The sequence below is a fragment of the Daktulosphaira vitifoliae genome, unplaced genomic scaffold (genome assembly GCF_025091365.1).
Source record: "Daktulosphaira vitifoliae isolate Bord-2020 unplaced genomic scaffold, ASM2509136v1 Scaffold_2, whole genome shotgun sequence".
Classification (NCBI taxonomy): domain Eukaryota; kingdom Metazoa; phylum Arthropoda; class Insecta; order Hemiptera; family Phylloxeridae; genus Daktulosphaira; species Daktulosphaira vitifoliae.
In genome coordinates this window covers 7,738,191-7,766,094 of record NW_026099573.1, presented here as the reverse complement: position 1 = coordinate 7,766,094, position 27,904 = coordinate 7,738,191, and the positions used below count along the sequence as shown (strand labels likewise).

Here is a 27,904-nt window from a genome sequence, read left to right as displayed (position 1 = left end):
GTGATATAGGGGATAACATTTATTAGTAAAATTATAAAAAGACGAACCGAAATATGATTCTCGAGAGAAGAACAGAACAGAACTATACAAATATATTGTGAATTAATAAATATAAATAAAAAAAAATTGTCGTAATACACTTGTCACTATCACAATATGAAATAACAGTGTGGGCTACTCTGTTTGTGTCCACAATAATGGTTTCTCATTTAATCTTTTCATTTAAGACTATTAACACTTTTATTTATAATTTATATTTATATGCTTTAAATAACATGATTGTCGATAACGTGATAAATAACTTAGGGAAGTATTTAACAAACGCATACTGTCGTTTAGTTATATTATAATGCACACGATTCGGTCACGAGTCAATTATTAGTCACCTTTAAAAATCACTTTTTAGGACATATATAAATTATACTTGTCAGCTCTTTTTACTCTTAACTTAATAAAAAAACACAATATGTTAACCCTATTTTAGAATGTAAAAACAAACTATATTTTAACGTTTATATTAACGTTGTATAAAAACGATTTGTATATTATCCGCGTGTATTAATTTATATGTTTCATATTTTATGCTTATTTAACAATAAACGATAACATTACAATAATGACACAATGGTGATTGTTCGAGGATAAAAATATACTATAAAAGGCACAGTAATCCTTCTCGGTCAGGGCTGAGTGTTGAGGCCTTATAAAATTCTCTTTAATATAATATCAAATGCTAAGTCGATAAACGCCGTGGTCGCCCACAATTATCCCCGAGTTGGTACGTCGGTGTATACATTAGTAAGTGTATTTATGCTCCCACCGGCCGTCAGATCTTTGTTGTATGACTGGCGGCGAATGGGTTTAATGTATGCTTTTTGGTATTATATGTCTACATCTATAAAAAGTGTACATCAGTATCATCTATACATCAGTATAAAAAGCGTTATACCGTATAATATATTGGTAACCGAAATTTGTTAGTGATAAGAAGTTGGTGGACCATGAATTGGTAGCTTCATCAACATGTCTATTCCACGGAGTTTATTACTCTATGGTTTATTCTCTGTGATATCATCAAATAAGGGTTCTTTAATACCCAAAATAGATATGTAAGAGTTACATTTGGCGACACTGACGTATTAAATTTAATATTTTATAAAATACCTTTATTTCGCACAAACATAAACACAAACATAACGAGGAATCGCACAAACACAATGCCCGGACTTGAATTTTGAATTTTTTGTGTAAAATGTCGCAGTCTGACTCTCCAAGTTCGGAACTATCTACTACGTTCAATTCTGTTGACGACGAATTGAAAGTAAAAACCGTCTTATTTAATAATATGATATATTATATAATAATAACATTGTGATATAGTATACAGATATTATGTTCTCTTAAGGTGATTGTAAATAAATGGGTGAATATATTCAAAGACGATCCGAAAATTGGAATGTTGAAATTGTTTACGGTTTTAATAGAAGATTGTTTAAATATTAAAATTTCAGCTACTGACCTTAATGTTGATGAAATATATCATCAAGTTATAGATTGTTTAAAAATAATGGTGTTTATTTTATCCAATTAACACCTTGTAAATTATATTATTAATGAATAAAACTTTTTCTCTAGAGTTATGAAAAGACATTACATTCGACTGAATCAATCAAAAAGTCAATATTTACAAAAAAATCTTCTGAATTTTTAATCTTGGTTTTTAAAAATTATTCAAATTTATTTTTTTTATCCAGTGAAAATGTAAAATATTTCATATTCCTTGAAGAGATTTTTTTAAAAATGTCACTGTCGGATATTACGAGTTTAAGATTTTTAGCAATAAACTTTAGTAATGCATTTTTATTATAATTATTCTGCTTATATTTAACTTTTTCTTCAATAAGTTTTCATTAGGGGAAGTGTGAAAAACTATATAGCTCAGCGCAACATAATAGTTACCTATTATGTTATAGTGCATAGGTACTATCTAATAGTACCTATGCGCTATGGCATAACGCATTACAAACTGAGCTATGTCGACTTTTTTTTTTTCTTTTTAATTTAATTTATTTAATTTAATAAAATAAATAAAATTTATCAAATTTCAATAGTATCTTTTTAGGTCTAAAAATTATTACTGGAATGCTGCAATTTGAATGTGGAGTTATGTTAAATAATCAAATTTCTAAGTTTTTGGATGAATTTGTAACAAAGAAATTCAAGTTAGTATGTTATTTACATACTATTTATTTTTATTTTTATTTTACATGTATACTTAATATATTATTTCACCTATATATTACATTAATATATATATCATTGTATTATACAATCTTAAGGTAAAAACAAATGGTCAAATATTTTTGTAGCTCTTAGTTATCTTAGTAGTATTCATTTGCATTTGTTGGTAAATAACTGTATATTTGGAATTTTAATGTATATCCTAATTATATTTAATGATTTTTTAATTAAAATTTTTGGACAAATTAGCTAAAAAAATATTTATCATTAAGTATCTACCGACCCAATTTATTTTGATTGGATATACTTGATTGGATATTCCATATTATAATGGTATATATTAATGTAATTACATTATATTGTTAATATATTGTTTCATATAGATATAAAGTTTCACTTGGGTATCCGATGGACTAGTATTAAAAACTTTTGAATATGTGTATTTTGTATACGTCAGTATCTATAAAATATACTTGTATAATATTTATATATTAAATTGTTTTTTCAGTTTCTTTTCAAGTAATAAAAGTATTTTTAACTTTTTTCAGTTTATGTTTTTAGTGCATCATTTTCTAGTCTTAATAATAATACTGATATTGTATTTCTAAAATTTTAAATGATAATAATTCAAATTATCATTGATGCAAACTAATAAATTAAGAATAATAATCATTTATAATATATTCCTAAACTATGTGTCATGAAATATCTTGAAAAATATTTGGGTTCATCATCAATTAATATTTTAACAACAATAATGGATCGTTGAGATGCTTTATATAAAAAATTAAAAAAAATTTTCTGATATTTCTTATACTATAAACTCGTTTCAATTGGCAACACAATTATTTTTATATCATTAGATTTGTTAAGTTGAAAAAAATTTTGTTTTAAATTTTTTACTTTTGTAACTTGTTGAAAATAAAAAAGTCATCTAAATTTTATGGATGATCAAAAAATAAATATGCCTATTTTTAAAAGACTGCATCAGTATAATGTCATGTACCGATAATCCCTACTGGTTTATAGTTGAGCAATAAATTGTATATCCTATCATATTAGAAATTAGAAGTATTTATTAGTTTATTTATTAGTTATTATTTATTAGTTATTATTTATTTATTAGTGTATTTATAGTCTTTTAAAAGTAAGTACTCTTTTTTTCTGATTACCCCTAATCTTTAAACAGCTGCTGTAACTTGTTGAAAATCAAATAGTGTAAAACAAAAAATTGAATTCAATTGAACAAATATAAATAATCGCGTTGTAAATAGAAAGTTTATATGCGTTTAGAGTATAAGGGATACAAACAGAACATAAATTTTTTGCGAGGAAACTCAAACAACTCGACAAAGAAGAAATAATTAATGATTAACTGTAATATTTTTGAAGATATTTCATTGGGCATAGTTAAAGAATCACCTTGTACATATTGAAACTAACATGTGTTGCATCTAATCGAGTTTCCTTTTATAACAGAAAGAATTCAAGGAATTTTTAAAACTAATAAAAAGTTAATAAGCACGCTACAGATAAAATTGTATTATGGTATAATTAATGTTTTTATAAAATTTGTAAAAACAAAAATATTAATATATTTATATTATCGCATATTCTATAACACTCATTGTGGGTCCATTCATTTATATTTGTATGAAATTACAGATTTGTGAAAAAAGAAATTTAAGTGACATTATTAAAATTTTTATTTTGTTTTCTTTATAAATAATTTCTATTGAGAAACGAATAGACTCTCTTCTTCTTTTTCCTTGCTTTAATCTCGACTACTCGAGGTTGGCCAAAGGAACAAATAGACTTTAACGTAATATAATTTAAGCTCAAAAAAAGAATGTTTTTTGTAGAGAAATTAAAATAGTGTTGCTGAAATTAATGGTTTTGTGTTGTAATACTTAAAACAGTAATAATATCAGTTATGTATTGTTATATTTTGCTTCTATAAATCTACAACATGTTAATTTTACAGTAGTAGTTGTATTATTAGACTACTTATCAATTGTAGGATAACTTATAAAATATGTATATTTCCATTTTTATTAATTTTACAGGAGAGCTTAACTAAAAAAGTAATCACATTTAACATCTTACGAAAACTATTATTTAATTCTACACTATTTTTATTGTAAGAATAGATATTAACTTAATGTTGACATTTTTAGAACTAACATATTTTCATTTAACCTTTTAAAAATAATAAAATTTCCCTGCTTAAATCTCGGCTACATTTAGTAGCTAATAGTTTATCATTTATAATTTGCATAATCATTATGATTATTAATAGATGCTTATTTTGATTTTAAAATATCATTTACCTTTTTTCAGTAAATTTGTGAAAAATCACTATCTAACTGATTAAATTCTTTTAAATAAGTTACTCTGTATATTCTATTATGTAGTAAAATTATAAATTAAATAATATATTTAAACTGATTTCTTGCCATTTAGAGAGTTCAATGAAAATTTATATAATTTTCCATTTAAACAATCACATACGATTGTTTAAAAATTTATATCGTATAACGAATAATCACAGTTTCTTAAATACCACACATTGAAACATATAATATTTTTTTTTGATATTTTGTTAAATGTTATTTATAAATATTTTCGAAATGTTTAATGTTAGCGATGTTTCTTATATAATCAGAGAAGCTTTATTGATAGAACTAGAAAAATGGATTAAAATCAATCCCACATATTTTATTAATAAATATTGGACGAGTATATATATTACAACAGGTGACAAAAGTTTATGCGTACAAAAAGTTGCACTGCAGGTAATACGATTGTCATATAATTATCAAAGTATTTAATGTAATTTAGTTTTAAAATGGTATTAACAGTTCTATTTGACTTGCAGATTTGTAAAAGCATCTTGGCTTTTCATTCTAGTAATCCAAATATCCATCTCCTAGCTGATAAATTACTGCAAGTTCTCATCAATCTATTACTTTCTAAAAACGAAGAAATAGCTTTACTCGCTTATAACATGTATGAAATTTTACAAAAGTATGTATTATATTTTTTTTTTTTATTTTTACATTTAATATTAATTTAAAAATTTAATAACGTGTGTGTGTAATCTTAGTTGTGATACAAATGATGAACATTTATCGAAACTAGAATCAATAGCGTTAGAATTAATATTTTCTGAAAACGTAAACATTGCTCGTCACGCTGCACAACATTTTGTGATCAATTATGTAAATAAACAAACAAATTCAATTGATCGATTGAAATTTATTTCAGTATTTTTGAGCGGTATTCCAGAAAATGTACCTCCTATTGTAATAGCTTATTTTGCTAATGCGATTTTTGAGTTCTGCGCTGAACTTCAGAATTTTCAACTATTTGCTGAAATATTAGATAATGAAAATCATCTAAATGAAAATGAAAAATGTATAATGACAACTCTCTTTGTGTATATTGTCAGAAAGTTAATAACCGGTAATGATCCTGAACAAAACTCTTGCTACATTGGTTACACGAAAGACGTGAGTAATTATCTTTATTCTTTAAATCAAATTAAATTTTACTGTAATATCGATTTGAAAAATTTATCTAATATTATGGATTTAAATAACGTATCATAAAGTTAAGTATAGGCATATGATGTTGTTGTATATGTTAATGTAGTACAAAAAATAGAAAATATTAAGTCAATTCTTAATTTTCAAATTTCACAAAATATAACTTGTTGATTTCTTTTTTTTTTTTTTATGTGAAAACTTTCTTGGTTTTCAAGTATTTTTCGGTGAAATCAACTTGAAAAATGAATATTAGATAACGTACTCCATCATTAATTCATTATAATGATAGAAAGAATTCATATAGTAATTGTGGATTGTGTTTTTTTATCGATTGAAATTAACTCAAAAATTTGAAATTTAAGTGTAACTTTATTAGATATACTTTCTGTATTGCCAGTTAATGTATTTATAAACACACAACAATGTGCCTTACTACCATTCTTTAAGAAACATATTGATAAAGTCATAAATGATGCATATCAACATTTTTAAAAAACAATTAGCTACCTATATTTGTAATTCCTTATGTAATATACATGTATATTAATTTAGAAATTTGAAATTTAAATGTTTTATATCTAATAAATAAATAAAATTATGTAAAAATTCTAATGCCAATTGCTATTAAAATTAAACCTCAATCGTGTTCCATAAATTGTATTCCTATTTGGACAACAAAGTTGACACTCTTACAAGGCATAATATGGGATGAACTTATAAAGTATTACATAGTTAATAATTCAAGAATAATAAATAATTATAAATATGTAATTTAAGGTAACCAAAAATAAAAAAATGTTCGGAATTATTTTCATTCTGTGAGTAATAAATTGGATTATGATAAAAAAATCAACCTGTAAATTGTGTATTTTCATGTATAAAAACTTAAGATGTTAATAGGAAAATAATGATGTAAAATTTTTGTATATCGGTAATACTGAGCTCTACTGAAAGTGGACAATTTAAATTGAGTAGGCATTTAAGATATACATTTGAAAACATCACTTTGATGAATCAAATCTGATTAAAGGTAACAAAAAAAAAAAAATATTCAAAATTATTTTTATTCTGTGAGTAATTAAAGTGAGTTATGATAAAAAAATCAACACAATTTTGGTCGTGCTTACTACCTCCATAAATTGTGCAAGTTACATTTATGGTTATATAAAAATATTTTTAAAGTCGGAAGAAATTATATTTAGCATTTCAAAATTATTAGATAAATATGTTAGACATATATTAGGGTGACAGTGGTAATGCAGACATTTTTGACGTGCAATGCCTCGAGTTCAAAACTTGGATAACTTGGTTTATTTGACGAGTAAAAAATCAGTTTGGTGATTAGAGTCGCCATCTTTCTTTTAGGCGATATACTAAACACCCGTTCTGGAATATTAATGTATAAAAAAACCTCCTCTTTAAAGGAAGTAGCTATAGCCCATAATGGGGTTAAAAAGCAAAAAAATCCCAAGATTTTATTTTATGATTTTATTTTATTAAAATATTATTTTGCAATTGTACCATTGTATATTAAAAAATAAGCTAAATTGTAAAATACAGTTCTTTTAATAGTTTTTATAAATTTTTATATAGTGTGCAGATTTTGATGTACTAATATTATTTTAGGTCAAAGAAAGTAAACCCGATAACGAAAAAAAGAAAGAATTTACTACTGTCATGTTACCGTGCATATTAAATCAATTAAAGAACTGTAAAAAACCTACTTACGAATTTTCCTTATGGGCCCTAATGCAGTATATTGATTATACTTGTAATCTATCGGTAAGATATTTATCTGAACAAATAAATTGAGTTTTAATTAAAATTGTATTATTACTTGAAAAAATATGTTATGAAGTAGAATCTCAATTGTGGATGGTTGTTTTTTGCACAACCCCGTTCAATTTAATATTTGATGCTGGATACGTAATATATATTATTAATGTTCCATTTATTTTCTTATGATAAATAACCAAAAAATAAAATTTAACACATAGGATAATTTCAATTTTAGGCTGTAAAATGTTTAAAACTATTTTATTTTCTTTCTCGTTTTGTCCTGAATTATTTGTGTATTTTTAATTACAGATTTTGCATGATGTATTATTGCAAGTGGGTTCATCATTTTTCAAATGGACTATTCCTGGTTTACTAGAATTGATATCGAGAAGTATTTATTTAATGACTTTATCCTTAAAAGGTCAAGAATATAATCTCGTCATAAATAACCTAAAAAACTCAACTTATAGAATCATTGATGTTTTAAAATCTGGAATTGAAAACTCACAAGATGACGTAAGAGACTTTTTCAATTCAATTAAAAATAGTCTATTACAGGCTATGTGATAAGAAAAGTCATTTTAATTGTAATTCTACGGCAAAATAAAATAATCACGCTATAAAAAAATAATGCAAACAAACTCGGCTTTTTTAAAATATAAATATCAGAATAATTATCTAAAGTAAAAACTGAAGGTGAGGAGTAGGTGCTGCAAATTTATAATTAAACACTTCCTGGCTGTCGTATTCAAACACGCTAATAACTATTGAAATTCAAATCCAAAAGTTATTACTGAACAGTCATATTATCTTAATTAGATCAATATCTATTGACTAAGCAAGTTAATTACGGGTGTTGCTATTTAAGAAGTTGACATTGTTGTAATGTATAAGGAATTTTGTTGATTGAAAAATTAAACTAAAAGAAACAAAAAAATAATTAATATTATTTTTATTTTTTGATTCATTAAGTTATTTAAGTGAATTACTGTGTATATTATAATGTTAAAAGACCGCTATATTCATATTTATATAATAACATTATATTAAACACTTCAGAGAAAACAGGCTTTTTTAACCTGTTAGTTGAGAAATAATACAAAATTAAGTGTAAAATTGATAAAGTTCAAGCAAAGGGGAATAAAAGAATTTAAGACTTTTTTCGTTTATATATTAATTTTATTAAAAATTCCTCCACATTTAATCCTAAAAATATCATGTGTCATCTGTAATTTGTTTTTCTGTACGAGAACTTTCTTAAAACGGTTTGATACTATAGATAGATTTGATGAATTCAATTTTTATAAGTTATCATTTTCTTTTATTTATTTTTAACTTGAAGCAAATTTAAAAAAATATTTTACCATAATACGTTTTTTTAATGTATTTATGTTATTTATCTATATAGTTATGTATTTATCTCATATATTCAATTTCTACTGAATTAATGATGGATCAACATGTCATAAAAAAAAAAAAAAAAACACAAATTTAATTTAATTATTTAATTGATGATAAAACTTTGAAAAAATTGTTACAATTAATCCCATATTTTCGTTTTAATAAAATTATTCCAAAAATTTCTACTCGACTTCTTTTCATATTCAAATTTTAATTAAAAAATTTAATAATTTTTTGAAAAATATGTGTGTCAAACAAAGTATAATATTATTTACAATATATATATATATATTGTATTATTCATATAAACGAAAGTTATGATAAAACACTTACAAACAAAAACATATGAATTAAATGAACACGACAGCAAAAGCATCATGTCTTATTCGACTCACAACATACATGACATTATTTAATTCAAGTTTCCCCCGTGTTAATACTGGATGACATCACTGTCTATCTACAAATGCCCGAAGTGGTATCGTCTAGACATCAATGGTATTAATCGATATATATTTTTTCAAAAAATGTTACTTATAGTATAGTGAAAAGGCTCAAACTAAAAAAAATTTCAAAATACTATCTATGCAAATTAGCCTTAAAGTATTTTATGATAATAATTTTACTCACTGCCAGATTAAAATCTACTCGTTTTCACTGTATACAGTCTCTATTTCATTGTATATTAACTCGTTAAAAACCATTAATTTATTAAATTCCGTTAAAATTTTTTTTTGAAAATTAATTTAAAGCTATATTGTAACATAAATTAAAATTTATATGACCAAAATATTATTAATTTAATAGTTCTTAATATTTTTCCATCTTCATTAACACTAGTATAGCTATTCAGAAAGAAGATTAAAGTTGAATTGAATAACAGTTATAATAATAACCGGTAGCACAGTGTAGACATGCCATAGTTGGGGGACAAGTATAGATGATATCTGACAGTGACTAAAATCACTATCATAGAAAACGTTTCAATGCAAATCTGTAGATAGTGTTTAATTTTAAGAAATTTGTGGATTATTCCAAAAGCAAAATGAATTCCTATTACCTTATTTATATCCGGATTACGAGTTTTATGATATACAAGTATAATATATAAATAAATATTTAATAAATTTCTTCAACTTCGATGGCCATTTGCGCATAAAAGATAGGTCGTTGGGACAAATTTTTTTTTTTAACTTATAGTTTGTAACAAGCTTTAATATAATATTTAATTTATGTTTAAAAGATGCAGTATTTTCGGAAAATTTTCAAAACTTTAGTAGAAAAAATTGACTTTTATGAAAAATTTGCTATTTTGAACACCCCTTACGGGAGGTAGGTAAATAGGTTTTCAATAAATTTATACCAAATGAAAGGGAAATGCGTAAGGTATTTATATAAAAAAAATTACTAAAATGAAACTATATAAAAGTATAATTTTTGTGCACTTTTAAATTAAAACGGTAGTATAGTATATAAATATAGTGTACAATAAAGTATATATAAAGTAAAGTTCTACTTTCTATATGAAATTTTTGAACTTCCCTGTATGTAGAAAAATGGTCCAATTTAAATATAAAGTATGTCAAATGAAAGAGGTATATATATATATAGTATTTATCATAAAAAAATTGTATTGATCCATACATTTTTTAAAAAGTCATAGAAATTGAGAATTTTATCACAAAATTAGCATATTTATGAATATGGTAGCCATCTTCACTGTGAAGACAAGTTCAGAGGTCAATTTTTTTATTCAAACTAAAGTATTTTACATAATCTTTAATTTAAGATTTATATATATATAAAAGTTTCAGTATTTCCGGAATATTTCCAAAAGTTGTTATCTTAAATTACCCCTCGTGGGCAGTTAAATAGTCAAATTTTAAAACAATTTATATGGAATGAAAAATTTAGGCTCTTATATAAAAAAATTATTTTAATTTGTTCGTTTTTGAAAAAGTTATAGCAGTTTTAAGAAAAAAATGTCAAAAATTAGCGATTTTAAAAATTGTAATTTTTTTTCGAGATTTTCTCTATTTACAGGGAACGAGGGAAATTTTTTTATTATTTAATGGCAATATTTTCAAATAGATATACGATTTGTGATCTTTTGACGTATTGTTGAAATAAATTGGTCAGGGTAGAGCTGAAAAAATGTCGTTAGACAAAAAACACTTCATATTAAAATTAAAACCTTCTCGGTGTCACATTAAAGCCAAAATGAATTTTTACATTTGGATTTATTAATGAGATAGTTTTTCAGTTCATAATTAATTTTTTTCTTGCGCTTAATAAAATTAGCTGGTATAATACTCATTAAAGAACATTAGCATTAAAAATGTTTTAGATGTTAACTAGCATTTCATGTCAAGAAATATCTCTTATACGATTATGGAGTCTAGCAAAGTACAATAAGTTACCAGAAGAAATTAATTTATTAGAGTATTTATCTTATTATATACCAGAAATGAAGGATTCTCAAAATAACTTAGTTTTTTCGGTCAGAACAGTCAAAATTCATTATTTTAATTTTAAACATTATAATTTATTAATGACATATTTGTTTTAGATGTTTGGATTTTATGCTTATTTTGAAATACTTAAGAGAAATATGATAAATGAAATTGATTTTTCATTAGAAAATTGCATAGACCATCAATGTTTACAATTTATGGAATCAATGTTCAGTGTTTTAAAATCTTTTGATAAACAACTCTTTGAATTAAATGAAACGGTTTGATTTTCAAAAATTTAATAATCAAATATTATATGTAGTGTTTATAATGCAAGGGGTTTAAGTGACATTTTTAAATAAAATTATAGACAGACAGAAAATTTATAAATCTACTTTATAGTCAAAAATTATAAAAAAGAAAAGGCATAATTATGTATTTGTTTTTTAATAAATCTTTATTTTTCATTTTCTTTTACTATACTAGGCTTTGGCTAGCTGGGGCTCTATGAGCCCTATGCACCTTTGGCGCGTAAGCCTCTTCTGGCCGTCATCATAAGTAGGCCACTGATTCCTGTAGGAGTACCCAGCTACACTGTCCTTGGATAAGTGTTTTGCAAAAAAAATATTACATCAGAATCAGTGTAACAAAAATATATTAAAAATTTAATTATTAAAATCGGGAAATTTCAAAAAGAGAATATAGTAAAACGTATTGAGTATAAGGTTGACGTTTGTTAATGAGGTATACACCACCGGTATATACAAAAATTATTAATATTTTAATTATAATAATTGTGTTTATATTGTAGAATAATAACAAAAATATTCAGCAGGTTATTATACAACAAGGGACTATGTAAAATATTTAATTTTAATAAAAATATTGACAACTGTTATTTCACGTTGGACATCATAATTATCATAAATGGATTCCAATTTAAACGATAAACTCATAGACTCGTTTATCATATATGAGAAAAATAAGATTATTAATAATGTACTGTTCTGATAATGAATGTACAAACTTATATAATTATAACTGTCTTGAAATTTATATATGTTATAATATAATAATATGTTATATATAATATAATATATATATTTATATAATATATCATATTTCTATATAACATATAACATTCCTTGATAATATATATATATATAAAATATAGTGCTATGAGTAAATGAAAAATAGTGTCCTAATAAAATTACGTATTACACAAATTAAGGTTCAGAATAAACTCATGTGCAAAAATGAGTCAATGCTCATATTAAAACCGTGAGCGTGAACTTAAAAAATAAATCTCGTAAAACGGTGAATAATGAACGCATTTAATTGATTTTTTTATCATATCTCAGAAATGTCATTGGGCGGTGAAAATTTCAAACCTTAAGTCTTAAAACGCTGGCATCAGGGAGCGTTTTTTCTTGAAAATGGTCTAAATTTTAAAATGCTTGCGGGCCAGTGGTATAAATTTTCCGACATTTGCCAATAATGTTCCCGAAGTCTGGTAACCGAGAAAAAAAAAATTTTGAAAATCTGAGCACGCTAAGTAATTTTTTAAAAGAAGTGTTTTTTTCCTTGTTCTATTATATAAGATATAGATAAAAGAAAACCTTAAACTCAATTTTCATCAAATAATGTGTTATTAATATATTTTGTGTTCTGAGTTCTTCATATAAACACTCTGATTTTTATAGGAAATAACTTTTCAAAATAATTATTTATGCAATTTCGAGAAACCACTTTGTTAATGTTTCATTATACATAATGTTTTAAAATATTTTTTAGTCTTTTTTAATTATTGGAAATTGTTTACAAGTCAGAAAATCAATTAATAAACCATTTGATATTAATACTAATCAAGATCTCGCATTATCAATGTTTATTTACTATGTATGCGAAAATCATGGTAATTATTTTACTACTTGAATTTTTTTTAATTTTCTAATAATTTTTGTTTTAGAATTAAATGGTGATATTAATACTGTCAAATTGATTGAATTATTTTTCCGTTTAATTCAAGAACGTTTAATAAAAATTAGACACATGGTAACTGTAATGCAATTTATTCAAAAGGTAGGTTTTTATAAAATAAATTAAAAATGTTATTTGGTTAATAATAAAATTTATTTTAGGATATATTTGAAAAAGCATTGGGGCCAGTTTTTAATTTTTTCTGTAACGCTGAAACTGGAAATGAGTTATGTCAAGTTATTGAAATATTTTTAATTTATATGTTTGAAAATATTATATGTCAGAGTGAAAATTATGAAAATATAACGTTTAAAGATTTAGTAAGTTAATTAATCATATATTAGTAGATTTTTAGAGTAATAAATTTATAATGCCTTTCCATTAACAACTCTAATATTATTAAAGTTATGCCTATTGATGCACATTATATGACAATTATTTTTTTTTAAATAATTAAAATAAAGTTATTTTTCATACTATACATTTTCATATACTTTTCTAGAATTAATAATATAATTAATGATTGGATTTATATGCAATTATAAATTTTGTTTTATATACTTTGAAGAAACCCAAGATTGTGCAAGTTAGTCATAGAAATATATAGTAGTAATAAAGTATATTTTATTTTAGTTATGGATGGCTGATGTGGGAGATTGTGGTGTCAAGTGGAAGTTTAGGATAAGGGAGGCCGACCCCTAGTAGTTGGGATAAAGGTGAGGAAAAAGATGAAGTTGGGAATAAACCTTTTAATCCTCCCAAATTTATATCCCCAGTTACAACACATTATTATGTTTTCAAGCTAATTAATAAACATTAGTACTAGCTGTTTATGTGTTTGGAATTAGTGTATGAAAACGTTTTGTTAATTTAATTTTTAACTTCAAAAACATTTTGAGGGAGGGTTGAACCCAAACCACCTTCTAAATAAGGTACTAGGTTATTTAATGTTAATACTGATAAGATTAATTCAAGGTTTAACTACCAAATATTAAACAAATATCAATGACTTATGCTTTGAGAATAATATTTTTCATCTCTTAGATTAAATTATATGCTTACATTTTAATAATAGGTGATAATGGCTTCAAAAATATCACAGCTTATTAACCAGTGTACTGATACTACAGGAAAACGATTGGTATCCACTAATGTTCTTCGGCATGGTATTCAATACGCATTAAATGATACATTAGAATATCCATTTAAACAATTTTTTTGGGTTCTGGCTTCTTTATGTAATTCGTTAACTTCATATGATGCAGAAAAATTGTAAGTAGAAGGTGTATAATATTAAAATAATGAGAAGATTTGATAATGATAATGTGAGAATTAATAATTGATAATGATAAGATTTGATTAATTGTTCAATTAAAATAATTAAATGTTATTTTCTTCAACACGATAGTGTAAAATAATATTATATGTCTCATAATTTCACTGAACATAATATTATCATTGAGTATAAATAGTTGTAATATTATTATGCATAATTTTTCAGAGCTGATTATTTTATTGAAAATCCATATATAAAAGAAATGATTGATATTGGTGAGAAGCATGTTTTAACTTTTTTATATAAATTACGTGAAAAATTCTCTGAAGATGATTCATCATCCGATAAAACTTGTTAAAAAATATTTGTAAACATTTTAATTTCAAATAAAATTATTCTTTCAAATGATTATAATTATTAATCTTTAATTTACTTATTCCAATCATTCTATGAATATACAGCCTTAAGGCTGTAGTAAACAGGAATCATAAATGAATATGTGAATATCTTTGTAAAAATATAATATATATAAATGTATAAACTTAACCAACTCTTTTTATTTATTTATTTATTTTATTTCAAATACCACTATTTCCTAATAGAAAAATTAATAACTAAGTTATAAATTAAAACTATAGAGTTGTAATAGAAAAAAATAATTGCTATTTATAATTTTTCTTATAATATACAATTTATTATCAAACATTTTGACTATACTAAGTTTGATAAATTATTAATAGAATATATATTTATATCAGCGCTTCACAAATTTAGAAAAAAAAAGGTTTAATTATTTCATTTTTACTTAAATTAAGCTTAAGCATAATTTTCTGTTTTTTTTTAAATTTGTTTTGATTCTTAAAGATAAATTATTAATAAAATAAATTATAAATAAGATATTCTCATACATCAATTACACTAATATCTTAATACGTGAGAATTAATTTGTTCAGAGTAAATAGGTAAACTAAGGACTCCAAAATTTAACCAATAAATAAATGTTTGATTTCAAAGCTTATTAATTAAGAACATTGATAATGAGGGTGTAAAAATACAAAAATCAATTATTTGTTAATTTTTTTTATTCAAGAACTATTTATAATAAAGATAATATAATTAAAATTTGTACAATATATTTAAATGAACAGGGATGTTAGTAAATAAATTATTTCATAGGGATCGATTATCGAATATCAGTATAATTTCGTTATCGGCAGTTATTTTGGTAAAATTTCTTTCAAATATAAATTCAAATTGATTGAATTGAAATTATATTTTTTGTAGCGATTTCTATATCCATACGGGTCTATCATGAATAATATAATTTTAAGTTTAATTTTACATAGACCAATTCTATCTGTTTCATTGTTTCGTAAATTCTAATATTTGAATGTAATTAATGTGCAATACATAAAAGTTATTATAATAGAGTAAAAACATATCTTAACTTTTATAAATTGATTATTATAAGTTACATGAATACTTCCAACCATACGGAAAATACATTGGAAAACTAATAAAGTAATCATCCGAATAGAATAAAATATGTCCTAGTAATGATGAAATTGAAATTGTGTACAATATTTTCCAAGTTAGTCGCCACCGCTTTTTAACAAAGTTTTTTTCTCGTTTTTCTGTATTATTGTTGTTCGTGTTTTCGACCGATATAGTTTTTGGATATATTGCTTCAAAGTTTTCCATGTTATTAACACTATGATTAGCTACATAAGAGTTGGAATCTAGCCACTGAAATAATCAACTTTTATTTTAAATTCACATTGTACCCTCTCACTAATCATACCTAGTCAGTGGCAGATCTGACACTCCTAGGCATTCATTTTTTTGGTATACTCTTAGTATTTTTGACGAATGATAACAAAATTAAAAATAAGATACCATATCATAATTCTACCATATTTTATATTTTTTAATGAAAATATGCATTACGTATAATTTAACAATTAAATACACTAAAATTTAGTCATGATAAAGTAAAACTAAAAATCTTAATGAATATAAATTAATTAAATAATGATTTTAGATACTTGTTAATAATGAAAATTAAATAAATGAAGATAAAGAGGCGTGGATATAGATTTATAATGAAAATGACTAATTGCTAATTAGTTAGGTTCGCTGTTTTATATTGATCTATTTTTAACATTTTTACCTTTTGTCTATTAACTGAAGAAATTTCATTATCATCAGCATCAATTAAATCGTACCTTTCTGATGGTGAAGAATTAATTTCTGCTGTAAAATTATTTTCATTGTATTCTACTTCATCAGTACCGTCTATTGTAACGTCGGTTGCATTACGAGTTTTGCAGGAAATAGTTTGAATGTTTTGTTGGTTATATTCACCAAGTTGTTTTTCAGTGATTTTTGGTTCAAAATCGTTTTGATCAATATTTACGTTTTGCAAATAATTATTTAAATCTTGACTTCCTCGAATCAAGGAATTACTATTTTCATTCAATATTATTTGATTATGCGTTGGGCTAATTGGTCGTATTAGTGGACAAGTATTAGTAGACAAAATATAAGTATCACCACGGTTGACGGGCTGTACTTTCCAATTGTTATATGTTATTGGAATTTTCAGATGATCTAAATTAGGAGAACTATTATGTTAAAATATTATTATTGTACCCTTTTTTTTTTAATCGCTTTATATGTCTCATTGAGGACGATCGCGACCTCTTCTAAGAGGAAGTTTCTTAACCCTGTATACTCCGGCATTAATTGTTAGATCATTGCCAGAGAAAAGTATGGCAACTCCGATCACTGATCGGAGTTACCATCCCTGATAAATTGATGAACTGATAACTCGTTCAGCAAACGGAGTAGCCTGTGGTCGAGTCTCGAACCCGAGACATCGTGCATCAGGCACTGACGCGTAAGCGACTGGGCCACAACGTCACTCCAATTATTATTGTATCTAGTAATTGATTATTAAGCCGTAAAAGATACTCAATAATTAAAAATTAATCGGGTATAAAAATAAAAATAAATTATTTTTAGCAATTAATTAAAATTGTCAAAATATTCAATTAATTTACAAATCTAAGTATAAAATGAAATAGATAAAAACATTTTATCTACAAGATGATTCTTTTAGCACTAGCCATTCGACTACTTTTAAAATAATAATTATATTAAAAGAACTATTTTTGGTTTCATATATATTTCTTAATTTATTAGTCATTGGTTACTTTTTTGATTTAGACCTTATACCTTATAAGGGTGTCAACTTTTGTTAATGGCAACGTACATATTTAACTATCCTATAAAGGAAACAATTATATAATTAACAAAATAACTGTTTAATAACAAAATTTGACCAATTATTTTGGAAGTTATTAAAATGTAAACGTATTGACTATCGTTGAAGCATAGGTATTTTTCGGTGCACCATTCCTCCTGTTTAGCCATAAAAATGTTAATAATTTTCAAAGTATTGGTCTAAAAGTTGTTGACGACTAATCATTTGCTTAATTAATCATTTTTTATTGTATAAATTAGTTAAATATGTATACTGCCGTTAAAAAATTTTTAACCCTTATAAAGTATAGGAGAGAAGGAGAAATTGTAGCCACGTTAGCAAGAACATAAACTTCAGGCAAAGTATTAGTCAAAAAATCTTACAATTACTAATAAATGACTATATGTAAGATATAAAATAATAATGTTTCAAATTTTAAAAGTTGTTTGTTAACAATAACATACTTTTGATTACAGGTATAGAAGAATAGTGTTTTGATTTTAAAATAGTTTTTTGGATTTCTTCAGCAGTTTTTGATTTTTGTTCAAACATTTTTTCATGTAATTTCAATGCATCTAATGAATTAAGTATTCTTACAGGTATAAATGACTTAAAAGATTTAGGTTTATTGGTTTTGTCGAAATTAGTTGTTTCTCGAGATTTTTTATGATATTGTTCTGAGGACATGACGTTAGCATATGTCTTGTTGTACACGGGTATTTTTGATTTATTGAAACGATGAGATAGTTTATTGAAATCTAATATATTTTATAGAATACCATTAAGTAATGCATCTAATTCATAACTATTAATTATTATTTTATGTTATAATAACATAAAATATGTTTAAATTATTTTTAGTAATTGAGTGGGTTATGATTAAAAAACCCAGCACAGTGGGACGCGGCACTGTGGGGACGTGACATAGTTGGGTCCAGTATAAATTTAATCTGACAGTAATTAAAATATCACTATCATAAAAAACGCTTCGATGCAAATCTATAGATAGTGTTTAATTTTAAAAAAAATGGTGGATTATTCCAAAAGCTACATTATCTCCTATTTCCTTATGTATATCCTGATTTCAATTTTTATGATTTATAAATGTAATATATGAATAAATATCTATTATAGCAATTAAATACAGTATCAAATTGATATTTAGTAATTTAGTATTGTAAGTTTTTCGGAAAATTTATAAAAAATTATTAAGTAGATATTACTTTTATGACAAAACGTATATAAAAGTTGAATGTCTTAATGCAATACTTAAAAAAAAAATTGTTTATAATTTATAAATAAATTTTCTGGTCTACAAAAAATGTTCAGCCTAGACCAAAATATAATAAAGTATATTGCATAAGCTTTAATTTAATATATATATAAAAGTGTTAGTATTTCCGGAACACTTTAAAAAGTTGTCATTTTGAATACCTCCCTGTGGGCAGGTGTAAAGGGTCAGATTTATAAAAAAAAATAAACAAAATGATAGGTACCTCATGTATCTATAAACAAAAAATTGTATTGCTCCATTCATTTTTCAAAAAGTTATGGTGGATTTAAGTAAAATAATTGAAAAAATGTCGAAAATTAGCGATTATAAAGTTTGTAATTTTTTTGGAGATTTCCCCCATTTATGTTGAACTAGGGAAATGTTTTCAATTTTTGAGGGTAATTTCTTCGAATTGATACGATTTGTGATCTTTTTATGTATCGTTGAAAGAAATCGGTTCGGTGAGAGCTGAAAAAAGTGGTAGCAGACACAAAAAAATAAATAAAACACATCATAGTAAAATTAACACCTTCTTAGCTTCGCATTGAAGCTAATTAAATTTGTTTAATGTTGCCCTATTTCCCATTTACAACCCTAATCAAGAAGCAATCAGGGGGATATAAGATAATTTGAGCATCTCCAGACACAAAATAAACGCTATCAATAATGTATATTACAACTTAAATTTTGATAATCTAAAAATTCAAATAAATTCTCTCTCTCTCTCTCTCTCTCTCTCTATATATATATATATATATATTTAATTGAAAAAAAAAAGAGTTAATTAGTATCCCGGTAATATTTTTAAAAGTAATAAACCAAACCCATAAATTATCTTGAATGTTATCGTTATTTAGATTTATTAACTAAATTTTTTATTTGCAAATATTGAATTTCTGTTATATTAATAACATACTAAACCAGAAAAATTTTATTTAAATTAGTTTACAATAATTAAAATTTGAACCCTAAATTGATCACATATTCTGTTGATAATATGAATTCACACCTCGTGATAAAAATTCATTATTTTATTACCATGAAATTTTATTGGTTTCTTATTTAAAGTATGAGTTGTGGTCATTTTGTCAGTAATAATGCTCAATTCCTGTATTTCTAATTGTTTCTGTTCATTTAGTCTTATTTCATTTTTTGAAATATTCATTTTTGCTGGTAAAAATATTATAGATTTATCTAACAAATAATTGTGGTATAATACCAGTTTTTATATTCTTAAGTCTTTATTAAAAAAAAATTGATTTGAAACCTATATTTTTTGAACGGCGTTTCTTTATGACAACCGAAAAATTATTTTAGCCAACAGACGTCATTGTTAATATTGTTTAAGGATTTATACATAGATTAATTAAAAAGTGAAATTTGATAAAAATAAAAATTTAAATAGTTGAAATATAAATATTATAAATATTTCTAAGTAAAACTTTTTGCTTCGATGCGAAGATGAGAAGGTATTAATTTTACTATGTGTTTTTTTTTTGTGTCTGTTACCACTTTTTTTCAGCTCTCACCGAACCGATTTCAAATCTGCAATCAGATTTTTCTATTATCTCATTTTTGAGATTATTATTAATTTATATAAAACGAGTAAATACTTATAAAAATTACGCACAGTCTCGCAAAACCAATACCATTTTAGTTTTGCATAGAGACTAAAAAAAAATCAATCAAAAAGTTAATAAATATAATCAACAAGCGTATTATAAAATTTGATTATAATTGTAAAAATTCATTGTTAAATTTAGATGAAACTAAAACTCATTTTTTTTTTAGAAATGATTTATACAGTAACATGTTACCAAAAAATTTGAAATTATATAGACTGGTAATAACACACACAATTAGAGTTAAAAAATTAATGAACTACAAAGAAAAATGATTTAATTTTGTATTTGAAACATATTATTATATCAAATATAATTGGACAATATATACTTTAAAATATTAGAAATTAATGATTTCAATTGTTTATATGGAAAAAATCGGCTAAGCTAGATTATAATTGATAAAGGGGATTTTTTTCAATTTTTGAGGGTATATCTTTAAATTGATAATAGTTGTGATGATTTGACGTATTGCTAAAAAAATTGGTCAAGTGAGAGCTGAGAAAAGTGAATTACAGACAAAAAAAAAAAAAAAAAATAGTAATATATTTTAATATGAATAATAAAGTCTAATAATGTTAGAATATTTTATTTTTCTATAATCTCTAAAATTAGACAAATTAGATACATAATTTTCAAAATGACGTATTTTAAATTGAAGTATATACAAAAAAACATTTTAACCATATATTATAAGTTGAAATTCATGTATTAATACACAAAGCAAATAATAATTACAGGATGTTCAATTTTTTTTGATTTTGAAGAACAGCATATCAGTTTAATCCAAATAAAATATTGAAAATAACATTATTATTAAAATATTACTATATCAATAAATATATAAGCTAATTTTTTTCTACCATTGTTTTTACACACAGGATTTCAATAGGAAAATTTTCAACATAGTATTAGTCATAAAATGATTTACAAATTGTATACAAAATTATTTGAAAAATTAAAAATACACCCTATATTGGATTGTAATTTATATTTTTATCTTAATAAACGAAAATTATTTTCATTACAGATGTTTTTTTAATAAATAAATCATATATAATAATAAAGAACACATTGCATATGTTCATTTTTAATCTTCCTAAGTTTCAAACGAGGTAATTGTAATATTAAATTTTATTTCAATGGAATTTTATTCTTTTTTTTTATTAACTATTATGGTTTTTGTGTTGAAACCAGCTGAGGGAGTACAATCAAAAAGAAAATATAATGAGCATTATAAAAATTACATAAAAAAAGTCGTGGCACACATTCATTCACAAATTGGACCACATCAAATGGTAAACCTAAAACTAAAACAATTTTTAAAGTATCCCGAATTAGAAGAAAATAGCAAAAAAGATGAATTGTCATGTAACTATCGTTATACAATAGGTGTACTCAATTTCAAGTACATTGAAATACTAAACAAATTTCTCGATTACGTGGGTATTATCATCAATAAATGTAAGCAATTTCAAGAAAGAAATTTATCGGACAATTTTATTAATTGTGTATCATCATTTGAAACAGTTGTAAAAAATTCCAAGTCTATGTTTGAAAATCTTTACAATGCTATGAAGTTTATGAGCTACATAGATGTTAAGTTTTTGTTTCTTGGAGGCATAGCGCCGCATCCGTTGATTAATGAAATTGACTTTTTTCAACAATTTGTAAAAAATATAGAGACCATATATTTTGTTGATATTAAAATCTTACCAAATCATATCATATTCGACGACTCAAAAAAGAAATTTGAGAATTTGGAAAGATTTTATGGTGACGCATTAAAAATAGTAAACTATCTTTTTGAAAATAGTAAGATCATCGACATTTCTACAAAAACTGATTTGAAAAAAAATCAAATTAAAGAATGCTCTAAAGATTCAAAAGTTAAAATTGAGGACTGTTCTAATGAAAATAACTTTGACATAGTTTATTCTACATGTAGTAAACTTAATTCCTTTTACAACGAAACCATAGAAATTTGGTACAAAAATATGGGTTTTGAACATTTTCTTAACCCAAGTATACCTGAGTAAGAACTCTTACATTTTATTTTATTTTCTAATATTGTATTTAAATTTAAACACTTTGTATTTTTATTGAAAATAGAAGAAATTTTTATATAAAGCTTATGTTTATTTATGGTAAGTTCATATTTATAACGTATTCATAAATATATAAATATTCAAAGGCTCGTTTATAAATTTAAAAACAAATATTTTGTTACGAAATATTTAAGTATATTATAATTGAATTATATTCAGCGATTTAATGCAAAATTTAAGGTTTTTCCATCATTCACCTTTTTAAATCGCGAATTCATCTTTATGAGAATATCTCAGCTAATTTAGTTAAGGTGCTAAGTTTATTTACTGGACCATAAAGTCTGACGGAGAACGATCTATATGGTTTATGACGTTTCACGCGATGCCTATCCTTCTATTATTTTTCTTTTTTTGTTTGATACACGAGATATTTTACAATTGTTGTACTTGGAATAAACTTTTATTTTATGATGTGGTTAATTTTTGTTTAAATTTACATTAACCCGGTGAGTGCTATTGAAATTGTGTTTACCTGTCTTTACACATGTAAAACATTTACGCAACTACTGTGTCAGTAAATAAAAAATCTATATGAAATATGGTTTTGCATAATTTTTAAAAAATAATTTCAATATGATTTCGCTACGATTTTTGTTTTGTATTGTAGTTTTGATTAGTTTTTAGCGGTCTTATATTTATTAAATTATATTTTATTATTTCGTATAAATAAATAACTACTTTTGTGCATTATAAAATTTTGACACAAACTTATCTATGTTTCACATTCAAATGTGTTAAAATTTATAAAAATAATTTTCTAAAAAATTGTTATTTTTTTAGTTTATCAAATTAAAATAATTCTGTTCCGAATTTTATTTATTTGTATTTTTTAATAATTCAACATTATACTAAATTATTATTTTTTTTACCATTTTTACAAAATTAATCTAAATCATATGTCTCTTTAATAATATTTATTATTTATGTATTTACGTAATAAACATAATTTTTTTGTTTGAAATAGTTTCATACCACCAAAAGATCCAGAAATTAAACAAGATGATGGAATTAATGCTCTCAATATTCTTCGCTTGGAAACTGGGTGGAAATTTATGAATTACATCAATATTATTTATTATGATAAATACTACAATGTGGATTTTATAATAAAAGATACAATTAATGACATAAATTTTCGAATAAAAAAAGAACACATTAGTCAATTATTAAGATGTAAATATACCGAAGTATTAAAAAACTACCAAATATTATTATCTGCTATATTGTTTATATGCAAAAAACATTCAATTGAGTACCAAAACACTTGTTTAATTGAATTATTTAAATCATTCAATAAATCTAAAAAGCTGCTTAAAGGGTTATATAATGCTTTAATTACATTAAATAAATCATCAATATGGATTGTTAATTACAACTCTCATTCAAGTTTACATAGAATATTAGAATGGATAGCAAATAGTCTCAATTTATTGAAAAAAAATAACTTTTTTCAAATTGATTTTGTCGATCAAGATGATAATAAAAAAATTAATGAAAGAATTCAAGAACTTCTGTTCATTTTTCAAGGTTATATTGATAACTTACATTATGACATTCATTGCAACACGAGTAGTTTTGAAACCTGGTGTTATTGTACTAAAAAACCATTTTATGACAGAAAAAATATGATAAATTATTTCAAGAATTCAGTTAATACATTGAATGATCCAAATACTGCACGGGAAATCCAAATTTATCGAATTGCATGTCGTTATTTTGACAATTATTGTGAAAATGTTTACAATAATTGTTATAAAAATTTGGGTTTCGAAAAAATTAATTGTCACGGTAATGACATAGACGAAAAACTTAAACCATTTATTGTGGATTAGATGGGTTATTTATCATTACTGCAGTAAAAAGTAAAAGTTATTTACCGACAAGTTAAATTTTAAAAGTAAATTTATTACAATTATATTTTTATTATTGTTAATTATTAGATTAATTTTTAGATTTCACACGTATAATTTAAAATATTTCCGAAATTCTATTTTGTTTTACTTATCACACAAGTGTTTTCTTTGTTAATTCAGTGTATTTGTTACATATTTGCTACAATATAATTATAAAAAGTATTTCATTAAGTTATAAATATATATTATAAGTACAATAATTATATTTATTATTATTTTTTTTTTATTTTAATAATATTAAGATAAAAAAATGGTAGCACAGTGGGGTCAAGGCACAGTGTAGACAAGGCATAGATGGGACAAGTATAGATGATATTTGACAGTGATTAAAATCATTATCATAAGAAACGCTTCGATGCAAATCTGTAGATTTAGTTTTTTAGTTTTAGTTATTATTGAGGTGGACATAATGCCCATGCACTCAGACCTGTTGGTCCATTGTGCGCACCTCATACCGAATTGTCTTGATTCGGTTTACCCACTTAAGTGTTATCACCAAAGTGTTAATACATTACCAACCATAAAGTCACCTCTAAAGATGACCAAAGAGTCCTGTCTTTCTGGCGAAATTAAGTATCTCTCTGGGTTTTAGGTTTTTAATATCTTCTTTTTCAGGAAATGGTTTATTCAAGTAGTTTGATCTTAGTGTGGACAAGGCTTCACATTCGCACATGATGTGAAATGAGTCTTCCTCTTCTACTCCACACTTCCTGCACAATGGTGATTCCGATACCCCCATTGCGTTAAGATGCTTAAGCAGGTGACCATGTCCTGTCAGTAGACCAGTCAGGGTGCTTATTTGATGTCTAGTCATGCTATTAAGATCACCCAGCAATAAACCAGGGGTCTTGATAAACATTTTAGATTGTCTAGGTACTACCAAGTACTTCCAGATTTTCCTGTGTTGTTCTCTGCACCAATTCTTGGGTAACGCTTACCAGTATCTTACCAGCCCTTACCAGTATCGCCATCACCTCTGCTTGGAAGACGGAGGGGGTTGTGCCCAATGACATACTGACATTTATTTGTGGTTTTAAACCCCAAATTCCAGCACCTACCTTTCCTGATTTTTTGGATCCATCTGTATATATCACAAATCCAACTTTTTCAGTCAGGTGGTTGATATTCCATTCTCTACGTGTAGTGATCTCCACTTTGTAGGGAATGTTATTCTTAAGAACCGGTTGATATAGTCCAAGGGGTATTCCAGAAAGCCCTGGTCTATCTCTTTTAGTATTTTACCATGTTCTGTTGTATCACTCTCAGAGGAGGCAATCCAATTAGTGCCTCTAATGCGACCGTTGGTGTAGTTCTTAATGCTCCAGTGATGGCCATAGCAGCCATTCTCTGTATGCAACTAAGTTCTTTTCTAGCTGTAACGAGTGCTGTTCTGTTCCATCAGACAAGGGCACCGTACAATATCATAGGTTTAATCACTGATGTGTACAACCAATACATAACTCTTGATTTAAGACCCCATGTCTTTCCCAAGGCTCTACTGCAAGTCCACAATGTGGTCATTGCTTTTTTTGATTCTTGACTCAACATGTGATTTCCATTTTAGCTTACTATCCAAGATAATACCTATGTATTTTACTTCCGATTTTAAGCTAATTTCTTGTCCATTTAGAGTAAGAGTGTCAAGACTGTCTAGTCCTATTCTCCTTCTAGTGAACATAACAACCTCTGCTTTATTTGGATAAACAGATAGACCGTACTTACTACACCATATCTGTATAGTGTTAAGTCTCTGTTGTGCTAAGTCAATAATAGTGTCTGGGAATTTACCCACCACTGCTATAACCAAGTCATCCGCATAGGCTTGTGTATAACAATATTTGTTTAACTCTCTAATAAGCGAGTCCAATACTAGACACCATAGCAAGGGGGATAGAACCCCGCCTTGTGGGCATCCCTGTTTAATACTCTTGATTACTTTGGTCTCATTGAGCTGTCCCAAAATGGTGCGTTCCTTAAGCATGGATTCTATCCATTTAATAATAAGTGGTTCTACNCTATCCACTTAATAATAAGTGGTTCTATTCCATGCTGTTGTGCAGATTCACACATAGCATCGAAGGGAGTATTGTCAAAAGCCCCTTCGATGTCCAGGAATATACCTACTGCATACATTTTATTCTATACAGCTTTCTCTATCTTAGTAGTTAAGCAGTGTAGAGCTGTATCAGTAGATTTCCCCGTTTGATACGCATGTTGGTTTTCATGTAAAGGGTTCTCCTTAAGAGGCCCCTCCTTGATGTACCTATCAATAAGTTTCTCCATAGTCTTAAGAAGAAAAGAAGTAAGACTTATTGGTCTGTAGGATTTTGCTTTATAATAGTTAGTGCGGTTAGGTTTGGGTATAAACACTACCCTAACCTTACGCCAGCTTTCTGGTTGATAACCATAGTCAAGGCATGCCCTAAATATTTTGCAGAGATGGGGGACGATTATCTCTAACCCTTCTTGCAGAAGTGCAGGGAAAATTTCGTCACAGCCTGCAGCTTTAAAACTGCCAAAGGCTTTTATTGCCCATCTTATTCCACCTGGTGTTATCACTTTCCTGGTTAGTCTCCAATCAGCACAGGTCACACGTTTGTCCTGTGCATCATGTTCCTGTTCTCTGTTGTTAATTGCAGAGTCAGGAAAATGTGTCAAATTTGTAGATAGTTTTTCAATTAGAGAAATTGGTGGATTATTCCAAAAGCAACATCAACTCTTATTTCTTTGATTATATCCTAATTAGTAGTTCTTTGATTTTAAAATATAATATATGAATAAATACTAATTATAATTATTAAATTTAGTATGAAAATAAAAAAGTAAAAAAAATTTAATAAGTTTAATTTCTTATGTCTTATGACCTTTATTCTATGTCAATTAAATTATATAATATTCATGAAAGTCAATATATTCTCCTAATAAGATATTTTAAAATAAAATAAAATACAAAACCTAGAATTTTAATAGAAAAATAGCATATTTTTGAATACGGTAGCCATTTGCGCATAGAAGATAGGTCGTCGGGACAAAATTTTTTTTTTT

The 27,904-nt window shown here is 25.3% G+C and overlaps 2 protein-coding genes across 5 annotated transcripts; both read left to right on the top strand.

Moving 5' to 3' along the window:
- The first annotated feature begins 1,057 nt into the window (after positions 1 to 1,057).
- On the top strand, positions 1,058 to 15,075 carry LOC126899101 (uncharacterized). 4 transcript variants are annotated; one of them, XM_050673648.1, is made up of 16 exons: positions 1,058 to 1,321; positions 1,381 to 1,570; positions 1,636 to 1,849; positions 2,123 to 2,222; positions 4,886 to 5,036; positions 5,120 to 5,268; positions 5,348 to 5,753; positions 7,416 to 7,571; positions 7,878 to 8,084; positions 11,317 to 11,469; positions 11,539 to 11,703; positions 13,217 to 13,337; positions 13,392 to 13,504; positions 13,564 to 13,722; positions 14,478 to 14,674; positions 14,904 to 15,075. In XM_050673648.1, exons 2-16 carry the CDS (start codon positions 1,457 to 1,459, stop codon positions 15,034 to 15,036), a joined length of 2,538 nt encoding a protein of 845 aa, XP_050529605.1. In that variant the 5' UTR covers positions 1,058 to 1,321; positions 1,381 to 1,456; the 3' UTR covers positions 15,037 to 15,075. The 4 variants fall into 4 exon arrangements, with proteins under 4 accessions (XP_050529605.1, XP_050529606.1, XP_050529604.1 ...); XM_050673649.1 differs by lacking the exon at positions 14,904 to 15,075 and adding an exon at positions 14,036 to 14,118 and having other exon boundaries at positions 1,406 to 1,570; positions 14,478 to 14,610; XM_050673647.1 differs by having other exon boundaries at positions 1,059 to 1,321; positions 1,406 to 1,570; positions 14,904 to 15,072.
- A 6,835-nt stretch (positions 15,076 to 21,910) lies between these two features.
- On the top strand, positions 21,911 to 25,068 carry LOC126899103 (uncharacterized). The gene is made up of 2 exons (XM_050673655.1): positions 21,911 to 22,873; positions 23,911 to 25,068. Exons 1-2 carry the CDS (start codon positions 21,981 to 21,983, stop codon positions 24,776 to 24,778), a joined length of 1,761 nt encoding a protein of 586 aa, XP_050529612.1. The 5' UTR covers positions 21,911 to 21,980; the 3' UTR covers positions 24,779 to 25,068.
- Positions 25,069 to 27,904: the final 2,836 nt, after the last annotated feature.

Coding starts and splice junctions, on each gene's coding strand:
- LOC126899103 (XM_050673655.1), top strand. CDS start 21,981: ATGGAATTTTATTCTTTTTTTTTATTAACTATTATGGTTTTTGTGTTG. Junction 22,874..23,910: donor CTTAACCCAAGTATACCTGA/GTAAGAACTCTT, acceptor TGTTTGAAATAG/TTTCATACCACCAAAAGATC.
- LOC126899101 (XM_050673647.1), top strand. CDS start 1,253: ATGTCGCAGTCTGACTCTCCAAGTTCGGAACTATCTACTACGTTCAAT. Junction 8,085..11,316: donor TTGAAAACTCACAAGATGAC/GTAAGAGACTTT, acceptor AAAATGTTTTAG/ATGTTAACTAGCATTTCATG. Junction 11,704..13,216: donor TCTTTGAATTAAATGAAACG/GTTTGATTTTCA, acceptor AATATTTTTTAG/TCTTTTTTAATTATTGGAAA.